General features: G+C 35.5%; 1 protein-coding gene across 4 annotated transcripts in view; it reads left to right on the top strand.

The window, feature by feature from the left end:
• Positions 1 to 14,708, top strand: part of LOC118204762 (mitochondrial amidoxime reducing component 2-like) — a 37,068-nt gene extending 22,360 nt beyond the window's left edge. For all 4 annotated transcript variants that reach the window (XM_085810438.1, XM_085810437.1, XM_085810439.1 and 1 more), the window contains 5 exons: positions 3,138 to 3,309; positions 3,412 to 3,558; positions 8,385 to 8,449; positions 13,990 to 14,061; positions 14,142 to 14,708. In XM_085810438.1, the coding sequence (XP_085666564.1) occupies positions 3,138 to 3,309; positions 3,412 to 3,558; positions 8,385 to 8,449; positions 13,990 to 14,061; positions 14,142 to 14,289 (604 nt within the window). In that variant the 3' untranslated portion in view covers positions 14,290 to 14,708. The remainder of the gene's footprint in view (positions 1 to 3,137; positions 3,310 to 3,411; positions 3,559 to 8,384; positions 8,450 to 13,989; positions 14,062 to 14,141) is intronic.
• Positions 14,709 to 15,168: the final 460 nt, after the last annotated feature.

Raw genomic sequence — 15,168 nt, 5'->3', positions numbered from 1 at the left:
CAATTCAGAATCTCGTTATTCTTCATCTGCCTCAAAGATCAACCTGTCTGACCTCTATAAAATATTACTTCACTCAAAAATCGCCAGACCTAAAAAAATGGGCCGCCCCCTCCACCTTCTTCTAGCTACGCCACTGGACATGACAAATTCTGCCATCAGGACAAACGTAAAATACCTGTATTCTATAATCCTTGCAATCTAACACATAGCCAGTTCTGAGAATGTGGAAAAAAAAAAAAAAAAAAAAAAAAAAAAAAACTGAATTATGATACCTAAATATGCATGGAAGATCAAAGCCCATTTAATTTCACAGATGTAATCGAAGTATTGATTCTGATTTTGTCTCTTTCTTGAAAATTTAGCTCTTCAGCTCTTTTCAATATAATGATCTTTTGTCTCGATGCATTTCTTCAGGAAATAAGTCTGTTTGGGTACTTTCTGACTATTCGCATCTCCATCTTTTTCGTTGGCCCCTAATTTTTTGCCAAGCTATAGGCAAAAGGCAAGCACCATTTTGATGTCGCGCTAAGAATTCCATACGAGAGCAATGAATCAATAAAATTAAAAAAGCAAGAAAATGCTTAATTACACACTTTTACAAAATATCCTTATGTAAATTTTTGCGCTTTTTTCCCATTGTGCACAGCGATTTTGTTTCGCTTAAAAAAAGCCAAAAATGTTAGACAATTAAACAGACTTGAACACAGCAGTCAGTCGCTGATAAAAATTGAAGAAATTGTACAAATACGATAACCCGCATTCCAACACTTTGATTTCGTTTTTTTCGCATTTCATTTCATAAAATTCGACTGTTTAAAGGGACTACTTCACAGAATGGGAATTTTGGCTTTCTCTACTTATGTACTAAAAGCCATATTTCTGGGGGGGGGGATGCAACGCTTTCTTTTTCATCAGCTGGCAGACTTCACAATCCCATTTCGATTTCTCTAAAAGAAGAAATGTACTCATTGCAAGAAAAATGACTGAAAAATGTCTGTCGAATTTGATAGTGGAAATCCTTGCTCGTCTGCTGCGCATGCTCGTGCATCTCTAGATTGCCACATAAATGCGGTGTCATGATTTGCCAATTTTAGCGACAACGCATTTTTTCGCAAATGCTTTCCAGGAAGTTTCGGATAATCGGAAAGAACCTACATATGTAAGACTGGTTAAAAACAATTGCTGTTAATTACCTGCAATTTATAACTCTAACAAGAGTTATTTGAGTGAAATAAACCAGGTAGTGTTCGCGTTTTTATTTTATTTAAAATTCTTGGCTAAGTATGAACAAAATATTACGAGAAAGAATATTCAGTATATTTAACGTTGTTCAAAATTTGTTAATTTTAGGAGAAAGTTCATGAACAGTTTTTTTGTTAAAGGAAATTTCACGAGTGAAGCAAGCAGTCTTTAAAATTCCTTTTGGCGCACTTGGAAGTCTCTCTTGATTAGGTAGCAGATAGCTGGCTACCGAGTCTTTCTGAAGAGAGATAAAAATGCTCTTGATAGAGCGAGCAGTGCACCAGAAGGAAGAGGCTCCCAGTCCTGGCTTGCTCAATTTAGCCTTAACACGGTTAAAAAGCGTCAACCCCTGGAAGCCATCCGAGAAGATGCCACCCCCTTCGGTCAACTCAAGGTAACTTAAATGCTTCACATAACGGGTCATAAGCACACAAGCGTAGGAGGACGGCGACGCTTCCACCACAAAGAGAAAAAAAGTCACAGTTAGACATCGACCATTCCCCAGTGTTGACAAAGGAGAGCCCATCCCCCAAGGACAATCTTCGATATCTGATCATGTAACGCCACCACAACCAAAGGGAAGATAAGATAGCACCAGTGCGGTCCCTGCCGAGCCTGAACCTACCACCAAATAAACGATGGTTGTAGTCACTATGAAGACAGTTTATCTACCAGAGTCAAGGCCGTCTAGATATTGATCTAGCTGGTACACTGAGATTGCCAGTCCCAGTTGACCCCCCCGGGGTGATAGTGCGAACAGAAAATGCTGTTGGGAGAGCTAAGAAAATCACTAGAGACTAAATTCTCTCTTTCTCTCTAACACTCACTCACTTTGGAGTTGCGTTCATTGTTTTGTTCAGAATTTTGTGTACGTGTCAGGAAGACTCTGAATCCTCATTTTCTGAACTCATCTCTGTCTTTGTAGCCTCTTATTCTTTATTTTGAGGAAAAGTCAGAAATCATACATTATCAGATCAGAAGAACCACAAACAAGTCAGATTATGGGAACTCCCAACAGGAATCAATAGGGTCTTCTGATTTAAACAAGAATTGCTCAAACATCATTCTAACTATAATACACCATGGAATTCTGACAACCAGTCTTCAGTCGCTAGTTCCAGCCATACATTATATAGAAGTCCTTTATCATTCGTGGTAAAAAAGCATTTCCAATTCTCCTCTACCTTGTTTCTGATGACTTCTATGCTTTTCAACTGCTTCTCCTCCACACCTCATTGAATGAAACTTTTGCAAGAAAATTTAGGGCTTTTTTGTAAGTTTGGGGTCCGTGATCCTTTTTTTCCTTTAGAACGGTTGACTCATGCAAAATATGGGATAAAATACGGTAAAAGATAGGAGTATAGAAACGGAACTTTTTTACCATCGTTGTAAAATACTGCAGCTAGAAGCCATTTGAACTAGTTATGGCAAAATGCATTTCTATTAAAAGTTTCTTATTGCGTTTTTCGTCCGTAGATGTGATACTAGCTTTAAGCTAACCCAACACCACGCCACAAGCAACTTTTGGGGTCACGGTGTGAAGCGGCTGGAAATTTACCCTTTGAGCTCCTTCGACGACAGCAATTGCTTGTTCCCCTAGCATTCGGGAATCTGAAAGCATCTGAAATCTTTATGAAGAACGGAAGCATTATTGTTCAATAAAATGATGTGAAATTAAAATTGGCTATGTTAAACAGTGTTAAAGAAATGAAATTGAAAGAAAGAAAATTACGCAGCTTTATATAGTATTTATAGAAAATCGATTGAACTTTAAAAACAATTTTTGCATGTATTAATTAAAGGAGATAAATAAACACACACTACTGAAATTTATGATAATTTTCAGGAGAAAAAACATTAATTTAAGATTACTATTTAGTATTATTGTATTTCAGAATGAGTTCAGATTCTGTTAAAGGGGTAGACTGCGGAGATGAAGCAGCGGCATGGTTTCAAGAATACCTGGAGATTCCTGATGTTCGTCTAGTCCGTTATTTTCTGTCCCTGCCTCCAAAAAAATATGTGGGGAAAAATTCTTTCCGAGCTCAATTGACCAAAAATAATCCTGTAAGAATTCTTCTAATGACATTATTCGTAATATTTGAAAAGTAGAGACTTACTTACCCATATTATAAATGAATTACATCTAAGACTTATTTTCAATTTTAGATTGGATTACAAGCTAAGAGTGCGATTCATTTGGTATCTCAAGCCTCTATCGATGACCTGAATTCCAGATTAGACGAGGATAATAAAGTCTCAGTTATCAATTTCAGGCCCAACATTTTAGTCGAAGAATGTGGTGCTTTTGACGAAGTAAGTTTATTAGGTATTATCAAATCCTGCACTAAGATTAGTAAACTCTGCAGAAAGGATTATCCTCCTGTAATTATTTGGATAAACTCTACATCGTTCGATCTGCTGTGTGATCCAGTTAAGCATGCAAAATTTCCAAAAAGAGTAGGTTACTCTAAAGCAAATTGGAATCACATAGCAATGCGTCGTCGGAAACGGCATCTTGGTATGTTCTTAACCAATTAAACATGGCATATAGGCATCAGCAGATCCGACATAAAGGTCATTTGCTTGCAAGGCTGTTGATTATTTTTTCACGGCTTACATCAAATGACTAATGTACAACAATCCGTTAAAAATAATGTGGATCTTGTAATACTCATCTCTGTAGCTGCTTTGAAAGTCTGAGAGATGTCAGGAGTTTACTATTATGTACATTCTGAAAAAAAAAAAAAAAAAGAGGGGGCAGTTCTATATCTCCTCGGCCAATTGACAAAATTTAATTTGTGTTTTTTACGTCTTAAAAGCTCGATTTAGGATATATATTAGATTTATATATAAGACTGTTCTGACGTTAAGTCTTTTGGTATAAAATCGGACTTTTTCTAAATTGACATACCGATTTTTTCCATATTCTCCAATTATGGCTAAATATTAAATTTGGTAAAATTTGGAGAGAAATTTAAAAATTTATCTTTGCATTTCTTTCAGTTTGCGCCGAGAATAATTGACTTCGCGAAATTCTTAATTTACGGTAACCTATTTTCACCTTTCCCTTTCATTGTGCACGAGTGGAAAAAAGGCGCATCGTTCATTTTTTCGAATAGTTTTAACAAAGTGCGTTAACCACATTTCGCGTCATTATCGCTTATAACAAATATGCCAAATTTCAAAACGCGCTAATATGTAAATTCACTCATATCTTGGGAAATTTTAAATAAAAATACTGTAATTTTTTGCAGGTTTGCCTAGCAATACCACTGTCTGCTTTAATGTGACAGAAAAATTTTTATAGGTTATAATTCAAAATTTTTACAAAAAATTACTAAACAATAGAAATTTAAAAAATAAATCAGAGTATATCCGGCAATTTTATTTGAATTAAGCCTAAATTTCGAACTGTAAAAAAAAAAAAGGTTTAAGTAAGTTTAATAAAAAAAAGATATAATAATAAATATAAATATATTAATATAAATATACCAAATTCAGTCAACAATTAGAAGCTAATATTTTGAGAGCTAATTTTTTAAAAACTACTCGTGGAATTTTAATAAAACTTGGCAGTTTGGCATAATTTGAATCAATAGAATCGAAATATGGAGAAAAAATTGATAGATCATTTTAGAAAAAGTCCGATTTTGTGCCAGAATTCTTATGTCAAAACAGAGCTATATATAAATCTAATATATATATCCTAAATTGAATTTTCGATAAGCTATATAAACCCTGCTGGTCCGCAATCAGTGTGTGTCTCTCATCGAGTGTGTGTGTGTCTCGTCTAGCGAGTCAGTCAGTGCGGAGTCGATCGAGTCGACAGCCGGGCAGCGAGTGCCGAGTGTGTCGTCGAGTGCACCGAAGGAGTCTGTTAGTGTACCGCAGTTAGTGCATCGTCGAGAGAGCGTGTTGAGCTCTAGGAACGACTGAACCGAAGAGTCGGGAGCTGTGCTAGTGTGTCGTCGAGTGCATCGCGAGTTGTAGCGTGGAGAGTCTCTAGAGTACGTGGAATTCCGAGAACGACCGAGCAGAGTCGGGAGCTTTCTGCCTAATTTTAATTAGTTTAAAGTGTAATTTTTAATTGTAAAAATTGTTTTTAACTCTATTTGGTGATTTAGTTTTTTCTGTATTTTACAATTTTTAATGAAGATGTTTTGAATTTTTATGTATTTTTCCTTGCCGCGAAGTGAAAACTGAATTGCACGCGAGGGAGTAGTTTAACACCAGGGTGCGTGGGTATAAGGACCCTACCCCTAATCGAATAAATACGTTGTTTCGAATTACTATAACAAGATATGGATAGACAATAGGAAATAGACAACGTATGTACATATAAGTTTTTTAATAAGTCGAGGTAATTATCAGTTATTTAGATTATGAATTAGAATAGTTAGAGTGTACAAAGATTCGAGAAATGCCAACTTGGGAAGCTAGGTACCAATCGAGCTGGTGTTAACACCTATTAAATAACAGTAAACATAAACAAACAAATAAGCAAGTGCTATTTGTGCTATATGTGCTATATGGGAAAAAATATCCATTACCAGTTATCATTAGCATTGTAATCATGCACTCGAATGGCAGGATTCCTTATTAATTTTTGGTCACTATAGAACTTTCGAGCAATATGGCAATAAAAAGTTCTTTTTTAATAGCTCGATACGTAGTTCTTGGTGTAACTTGGGGTTTCTCACATACCACGGAGCGTCAGAGATTTGCCTCAAAACACCGTTTTGGACAGCTTTAAACTTTTTTTCGAAGAGATTGATACGAATAGGCCCATACCGGGCAGGCATAACATAAAATAGGACGTAGCATGGACTTATAAATAAGTAACTTGTTGTCTATAAAAAGAATGCTATTTCAAGCTATTAAGGGGAATAGTGTATGTTTACTCATTGGAAACTTTCTGATAATAGATGTGATGTGTGGGGGTCATGAGAGTTTTACTGAGGATCCCCCGAAATAAAAGACTTGCTTGACCCAGGGGATTGATACTCCGTAAAGTTGAAGTTTCTTTCTGAACTTGTTCTTCTTAGTGAACAGAATAGCTTGTGTTCTTTCAACGTTCACCTTAATTTTCCACTTATGAGCCAAGCCTCAAATGTGTGTATGTAATCTTGTAATCGTTGTATAACTGGACTAACAAATGTATTTTGTGTGAGGATCACTGTGTCGTCAGCATACATTGCGAGTGTTGTGTTGGGTATAGTGGGGATGTCATTCACGTATATATTAAAGAATGTGGGACCAAGAAGGGACCCCTGGTGGAACCCTAGCCTGGATGGCCCTGTGAGTAGAGAGTGTGCCTGTAACGTGAACGACAATGTGTCTACCGGGAAGGTAGGATTTAATTATGCCAGTGATGTACTCTGGGAAATCCAAACGGTGTAACTTGTAAATGAGGGCATTTAGACATACACTGTCGAAAGCCTTTACTATGTCTAGAAATAAGCCATCAGGACCTTCTTGTGCTGAAGTCCTTTGCTAATCATTTCCACAACCCTGTAGAGCTGGTGAGTAGTCGATGGTTGAGTCTTGAACTGGAACTGATATAGAGTAAGTAGGTTGTTGTTCCCGATGTATTGATTCATTCTTGATAGTATCGCAGCTTCAACTGTTTTGCTCAGAGATGGAAGCAAGCTGATTGGGCGATAAGATTCTGGAGCACTTGCAGGCTTGGTAAGGCTTGAGGATGGGAGTAATTTTCGCAGTCTTCCCAACTCTCCGGGAGGTGTTGTCACTTGAGAATAGGATTTACTATTTTCGTGAGGAGCAGGATGACTTTGGTCGGGAAGTGCTTAATCATACGGTAATTCATTTTGTTCTATCCTGGGCTCTTGTTCGTCATCTTCTTGATGTAGCTACAGCCTTCCAATGGCATTACTGAGATAATGTCTGTGTGTGGGTTTATTATCTAATTGGCATGAAAATCAGCAATTAACTGTTCTGTAGAAGGATCACGAATGTTGTTAGTGCGAACGGATCATGAATATTTTTAATGCGAAAATTGAATTGATTGAATGAGAAATATATCGCTAAATGAAATTCGGGGAAATAAGTTTAAATGAAATGCAGCAAAAAGTGTGAATAATTTAAGAGGCCGTACGAGGAAGTCAGTATGGTGTCCACATCAGATTTTTTTAAATAGGTAAACAAAAACTTTACATTCAAATTATCCGCACCCCCAAACGAAAATTTGCGAAAATGTATCTATGAGACAAAGCAGGATGTCGCCAAAAGAGTGATGTGGCAATGCACAATGTCGCCAAAAATTATTTATATAGCAACCCAGGTACTGTGTGCATAGCACATGTCTGTTCTGTGTGGCATGCCAATATTTTACGAATGTCGAATTTGTGCAATTCTCTGATATTTTTTAAGCCGAATATCATTGCTTACATGAGGAGAAAAAATATCATTGCTTACATGAGGAGAACAACAGTTCAAAAACTTGCGAAAGGATTTCTCGAAAAATTGAAGTGTTTTATTAACGATGCTCTTTGCTTTTTTAAATTTTATTCATTGATGCTCGTTTCTGGAATTCCTAGTGCGCCGCCATTTTGAAAATGGCTGAATGCTTTCCGAAGTCGCCAACGAATTTGCGATTTTTCAGTGTGGAGATGCGGATAATCAGAAACACAATTCATACAGTTAAAATTAGAAACAAATTCATGCAGTTAGAAAATATATGTGAAATATTCTACGCTCAATTTTAAAAACTGCTATGAAATGAAAAATTTTGACAATAAAAATTCTAATTAAAGAAAGATAGAAAAGTTTCGTAAATATTATACTTCTTAAAATTTAAGGAGAAGATAAAACAGAACTTTGCTAAATATTTTCTGGTCAAAGTTGTCTGGTCTATTGTTATCCTTATAATCGCGTGATCACAGGCTACTCTTTCGTCATTTTCTCTTTTGAAGAAGAAGGTTCTATATTCAAACCTTCGAAACTAATTCTACAAATTTATAAAAATCACGGCTGTTACATGTTGTCTTAGTATTCCCAATACGGTTGTCTTTTGTTTGATATTATTTATTACATTTTTGTTGATTCAACCTGATCATGTTAATAATATTTTTGAATTTTTTTTTTAATTCTGTTAATAATGTTTTTAAAAATTTTCAAAGGATTCTTGGAAATACATGAAGTTTGAAAGAGGAATAGAAATGCTGAACTGCTCACTTAATCCCAGGTAATCAATTCCTTATATTTTTCAGATGCATGAATTTGTATCTTATGTGAGTAATGATACATTATCAAACCAGCAGTTTTTATCTTTCATCACAAAAATTGAAATAAGAGGCGTTCCAGCAGTTAATTTAATATTTATGTAAAGATAATAATTGAAAAAAAAATTTTTTTTTTAAATTCTGAAAGCTTTCAGATTTTATATTGCGCCCAAAGGGGCGTTTATTTAACGTTTTGTGTGTAACCTTTATTTTTTAAATATCATGTTCGCACTTAAACCATAAAATTCAGTTCAAGAGCAATATCGCAAAATAATTTTAAAATGAGCATATCTTTAGAATTTCTGATACACAGTCTCGCGCGATGGAGGTAATTCCCCCCCCCCGGTGCACTTTTGCCATTGCTCGCTAAATCGCTGGGTTTGTTAATCAAAAATTCGTTAAAGAGTTAAAAAATATGAAATCGATAATAAAACAAATTCCAAATTAGGGCTTCCACATGCCCATATTCGGTGGAGGATTACGTTATTCAAAATTTGATGGCTCTAGGTACCGTTGTTTTATCACAATGCCAGAAACATACATACACTGCAGTTAGAATTTAATTTCTTTAAATATAACACAGGGTAATAATATTTGGTGGCAACAATCTAAAAAGTGAAACGGACATTTAAAGTTTTCGATGCAAAATGCGAAAATGAAATTAATAGCCCCTCTGTGTTAAAGCCGTTTGGGCTAATAATTGTGAATCATAAGACATTTGTTCGAAAATGTATACATAGTATAATGCTACAGTTTCCGTGCAACTGCTTAATACTTATATATAAAATCCAATAAGAATGAATTGAATTTAAATAAAAGTTATATGTGAAACTGTAATATATTTTGTATAATGTAATATGAACTTCTTGAAAGAGATGAGGCTCCGCGGGAAAAATAAGAATACAGGGGCAAATCTATTTAACATTGGGTAAATAGCTATCTCGCCAATTTAACGAGATATTTTAAGCTGGCGATGGTTTTGGCGTCTAATTTTTTTCGCCAAATTTCTTGATAAGTTTCTCGCCAAATTTTACAAAATTTAATATGTAGGCTAATGTGAGTCGAAGAATCGAAATATGAAGAAAAAAAAAAAAGGTATATCATTTCAGAAAAAGTCCGATTTTTTGTCAAAATACCTATGCTGGAACAATGCTATATGTAAATCTAATTAATATATATCCTAAATCGCGCTTAGACATGGCAAATGCAAATTAAATTCGCCAATTCGCCCAGTAAAACGGGAGACACAGAACTCTCATCTGCCTTTTTTTTTTTCTTTTTCCATTTTGTACATTTGTATTGTTGCATGTCTTATTACCTACACTGTGATAAAATTAATGAGTGGAATTAGGATATTCTGCCAGTATTAATATTATTCAGTATGTTTTCTGTTACTATAAATGTGTGTCAGTGTTACTTTGTGTGCTATAGGCATTATTCTTAATATTAGCTGCTCGTGTACACTTATATTAATGTTGATTAGTACGTCTGTTAATGTTACCTTTTGCACTGGTATTAGTTTGTGGTAATGTTAGTCTGCATAATTTAGTGCTGATGCATATATTAATGTTCATGTGTTAGTATGTGTGAATACCAGGGTTAGGGTTAATGTTAATGAGTATGTGAGTTAATATTATCATTAGAATGTGTTAATGTTAGTGTGTATATGTATTATTTTTAACATTATATGATATTCTAAAATTTAGATTATAAGGTATTTCTCCCATTCCCTAGCGTGCCTTCGTGGTGTAACGGTAGCACGCTGGGCCGGTATTCCAGAGGTCCGTGGTTCGATTCCCGGCGAAGGCGGTTGCTAATTTTTCATCACTCCTGCCTTAAAAAAAATAATGTCTCTACAAGTGGCGCCCGAACTAAAAGGGTTGTGGATGATGATTCTCCGCACCCAGGATTTGGCGACTAGGTCTCCTAAAACCCTAGTCGCCCTTTAAAAAGGGAGTATATAAGGTATTTCTCCCAGTTAGCTAGCGTGCCTTCGTGGTGTAACGGTAGCACGCTGGGCCGGTATTCAAAGGTCCGTGGTTCGATTCCCGGCGAAGGCGGTTGCATATTTTTCATCTCTCTGGCTTCCAATTAACCTAATGACTCTACAAGATGACTATTAGTGTTAATATTAATGTTGTGTGTATTAATGTGTGTGTTAGTGTGTTTTCTAATGATGATGTTTGCATTATTATTAGTTTTTGTTTTTTAGTTTTATTGTGTTTGAATTTTAACGTTAATTTCTGTATATATTTTAATTTAATTTTTTGTCTTATTTTTAGCGTGCACTCCGAATAATTTCCAAATTTCAAATTCAGTACCTTCAATTTTTCATAATTTTAAGCAAGCTGCAAATAGTAATAAAAATTTAATCTATAAAAGCATGATAATGCAATTATATAATTACGTTCAAAACTTCAATTAAATTCGGAAATCTGATGTGTACACCACATGATTTCTTTGCACGGAATTTTAAATTATACCCATTTTCCTGTATTTCATTTAAACTTATTTCCTTGAATTAAATTAGAGATGTATTTTTCATTCAATGAATTCAGTTCTCACTTAGCAATAAGGGAAAGTACATAAAACCTCAAAATATCTTTATTGCAAATTGAATAATATAGAAAAATATAAAATACCGAATACAGTTAAAACAATTAAAATAAAAAATTTTTAAATTAAAATTGGAGTTTCTATACAAAACAAGCAATTCGGTCGGCGGGCAAGAAGGCAGATTTTTCGGTGCACAAAACTGAAATTTTACTTAATGGTCCCACTCACCAGAAAGCCACTGAAGCTGTGCAAACTGAATTTACTATTCTGCTAAGTTTCAAATGTAAACAAATATAGCTGCTATGGTTAAAAAAAATAGGCTTAACCGCACGTAAACAATTTTTAACTTGTTGATAATTCTACAACTATTGCATGCAGAGTAACTAAAGGAATAAAAATCTTAACTGGAAGATCAGAACAATACAATTCAATCATTTTTAAAGCAAAAAATGCACAATTTACCAACATATTACAATACAAAAAATTGAGCTCACAGAGCCGAGTAACAGAGTGAGTATATGTATCTATACAAACATTATTTGTATTTATATTCTTTTGGTGTGGGAGATTGCAACCAAAAGGAAGGTGCGTAACTACATGGTATAGCAGCTCTATATAGAAAATTCCAACGTTCTGAGGCTACTCGTTTTTGAGTTATGTGAGATACGTACAGACATCACAAAAAACTCTCTACTGAATACTTCAAATCCTTTTTGCAACCCGTTTTGAGTAAAAGAGTCCTTTATTCTGTCCTTACATACAGATGCCTCTTAAAAACATCGTTAAATTGCATTCGATAGCGATGAAAATGGATATTTTCATTGAAATATGATATCCAAAAAATTTTCACGATTACAATACTTCCTACAAGGAAGTAACAAGGTAAAACACACGAATTTTTCACAACAACAGAAATTCCACACGCATCTTTTACATACAAATTTCATGCAGATGAAAATTGTGAACATGAATTTCATAAATTCCTTTTCATTAATTTTGTGAAAATGAGTTTCATACACACACACAAATTTCATACGTAAATTTTGCAATAACACAGAAATAATATACAGGGCGATCTTGAAAAACTGCCCCAATATATGAATTTCTAACGTCCTATCCGCTCAACCAATCGAAATGAAATTTCAGATATTGTTATTTGAAAATATTCACTCGAGATGGTGACGATTTAGTAGAAAGAGCTTTTGCGGTTAAAATAAAAATATTTCAAAATGTTCAAATGACAATATCCACTATTTTTGGCGAAAATTGTTGGCGTAAAACATTCGCAAAGAAAAGCATTGTAAAGGATCAATGATAACACAGGAGAGGGAAATTTTTTTTATTGGAATTACAAGTTTTCAACGTGCAGGACCGTTCCTAGGCCACTGACTGCCCACGTACTTTCCTAAGACTTGCCCCCCCCCACCAAATAAAAAAAATGCTCAATGATTAATAAAATTTCGGTTTCATACTCACTAAGTACTTGCATATGACAAACTGTATACAAAGTACTTACACATGATAAGTAGTTGCAAAAAAATTAAAATATTTAATCTCGGTATCGCCCCGAGAGTCCGGCCGCCCCTGATTTTGTCCGCCTGCGTACTTTTACGCTCTGCACCCCTGCTAGCAGGGGCGTAGCTAGGGGAAACAAGGGGAAACATCTGTCCCCGGGCGCAGCATCCAGGGGGCGCCAAACTGACATTAAGAAATTTTAGAATGAAATGTTTTCCATTTTTGGCAAATAGGAGGGGTGAGCGAAATCTTCTATTGTCCCCGGGCGCTGGAAGCCCTAGGCTACGGCTCTGCTTGCTAGGAACGGCCCTGCCCACCTTACCTGATGATAATGCATTGCATGCGGGAGATTGTTGACAGCATTGATGAGCATAACTTCAGAACTGCGCCAACGAAATGTCGTTAATGACATTGCATGAATGCAAGATGGTGTTCCTCCACACGTCATCACACGTCCTTGGCAAGTGCTGAAACAGCATTTCGGAGATAGTCATCTCCTATAATTTGAAGCTTCATAGCCACCGCCAACCCCCGACCTCACTCCAATGGATTTCTACTTCTGGGGTTATCTGAAATCTAAGGTATACACGTCAAATCCACCATATTTGCCAGAATGGCAAGATGGCATAAACAGTAGCGTAGCTAGGATTCCAGCGCCCTGGGACAATTGAATTTGCGCCCGTTTCTGTGTGCCGAGAATGGAAAACATTTCATTAAAAAATTTCGTAGCATCAATTTGGCGCCGCCTGGATGCTGCGCCCCGGGACAGATGTCTCCCCCCCTTTGCCCCCCCAGCTACGCTACTGGCCATACAATGTGAAGTTATGCCGATTACTGCTGTGATGTTACATTCGTCATTGTTGTCAACAATCTGCTGCAAGCAATGCGTTACCGTCTGCGAAGGCGGGCACGTTAAAAACCCTGTAATTCCAATAATTTTTTTTCCTTCCTCTCCTCTCTTTCGTTGCCATTGGTCCTTTACAATGCTCTTCCTGGTAAATATTTTACGGCGGCAACTTTCGTCATACGTGTATCGTTCCAATGACATTTATGGTTTTTCAATGCACTGATCAATTTGCGCAGACAAAAAGTGTATCTTGCTATTCAAAAATTTTGAAATGTTTCCACTGTAACCGTCACCACGAGAACTTTACTATTTAAAATCATAAAGATCTCGAGGGCATACCTTCAAATAACAATATCTGAACTTTCATTTTGATTGGCTGAGTGAATAGACCGCTAGGAGTTTATATATAGGGGTAGAGTTTTATGACCACATATGTATGTATGTAAATATAAATGAAGCTTGCAACAACTTTTCACGGAGTCGTTTGTAATAAGTTTCAAAATGATACTCAGCTTTTACTTTTAATAGATATTTTATGCAAACATAATCTGTGTAACAATCTTCAATGCATTATGAACTTTCCAGGTGCCTTCAAACCACAGTCAAACCTGATGTTGGAGTGTTAACCAGTAAAGAACCTTTGATCACCTTAGGAAAGTACGTTATGAAACTTTTATAATTTAATTTAAACATATGTGGAAAAAAATATATTTTTAATGCATTTTTTTTCCCTCTAGGTATAGGATTCCGAAGGATAAGGGAATGCGGGAGAAAACAGGGCCTCGGCCTTGTCTTGGAACACTTTGCATTGTTTTTAAATCTGGAGACATTCATTTAAATGATGATGTTTTTGCTGTGGTTGATGAAAAACCGAAGATGAATTAATAACAAAAAATCACAATAATTTTCTTTGAAACGCTATGAGGTATCACATGGTACCTTGTGTAATATCCGCTGTTATGTGTTTTGCCAACCATGATATATCAGGAAGAAATATAAGGAAAGGATAATTGACCCATGTGATCTCCCCAAAAGTATTCCTGTTTTTCATTTTTAGTCATTCAAAAAATGGGTACTTATGTATTATCCCGTCGACCATGAAAATTAGCTAGCATCGAACCATAAAAGTTATTGAAAATCCCGCAGAAGTTGTGTCAAGTGTGCGTGCAGGATGAGCATCACTTCTGTCCGCAATTCTTACAATAAAATATTCGTCAGTCTGTCTGCGTAATCCACCAAACAGTTCCTGCTGCGATTCTCACAGTAAAGCAATAATTCCTACAATAAAATATTCTTTAGACTTTTTTAAAGTCTCTTAGTCGCATCTTTTAAAAGCAACCATGGGGTTTCAGGAAGAATAATTGCAGGTTAATGAATTTAGGAACTGAACTGAGGGCGAAGATCTTGTTTTATGATTTGTGAAAATTTCAAAACTTTAAAGCAGAAATTACGTAGTCGGGAAAAAAGTGGCGATTTTAGAAACTTGGCCATAAAATCAGAAATTAACTTCAAAATTTAGTAATCATTTAAAAGATTCCTCTCCTCTCTATACGGTGGTGCAAATAATAAATTTCTGAGATTTTTTTAGTTCGTGCTTTAAACAAACGTTATTGTGAAAAATCGTTTAAACATTTTTTTTTTTTTAATATGAAAGGGTTCAGATTTTAATGATTGTCTAAAACGGTTTGTTGCGTTTTTCTTTTCTTTTCTCACACCAGTTGTTGCGTTATTTTCTTCCTTCACGTTCGTACGGGGCTCGTGAGG

Source organism: Stegodyphus dumicola, chromosome 2 (assembly GCF_044657685.1).
Source record: "Stegodyphus dumicola isolate Sdum_Otavi_A_Nest chromosome 2, ASM4465768v1".
Taxonomy (NCBI): domain Eukaryota; kingdom Metazoa; phylum Arthropoda; class Arachnida; order Araneae; family Eresidae; genus Stegodyphus; species Stegodyphus dumicola.
This window is presented reverse-complemented; position numbering and strand designations above follow the sequence as displayed.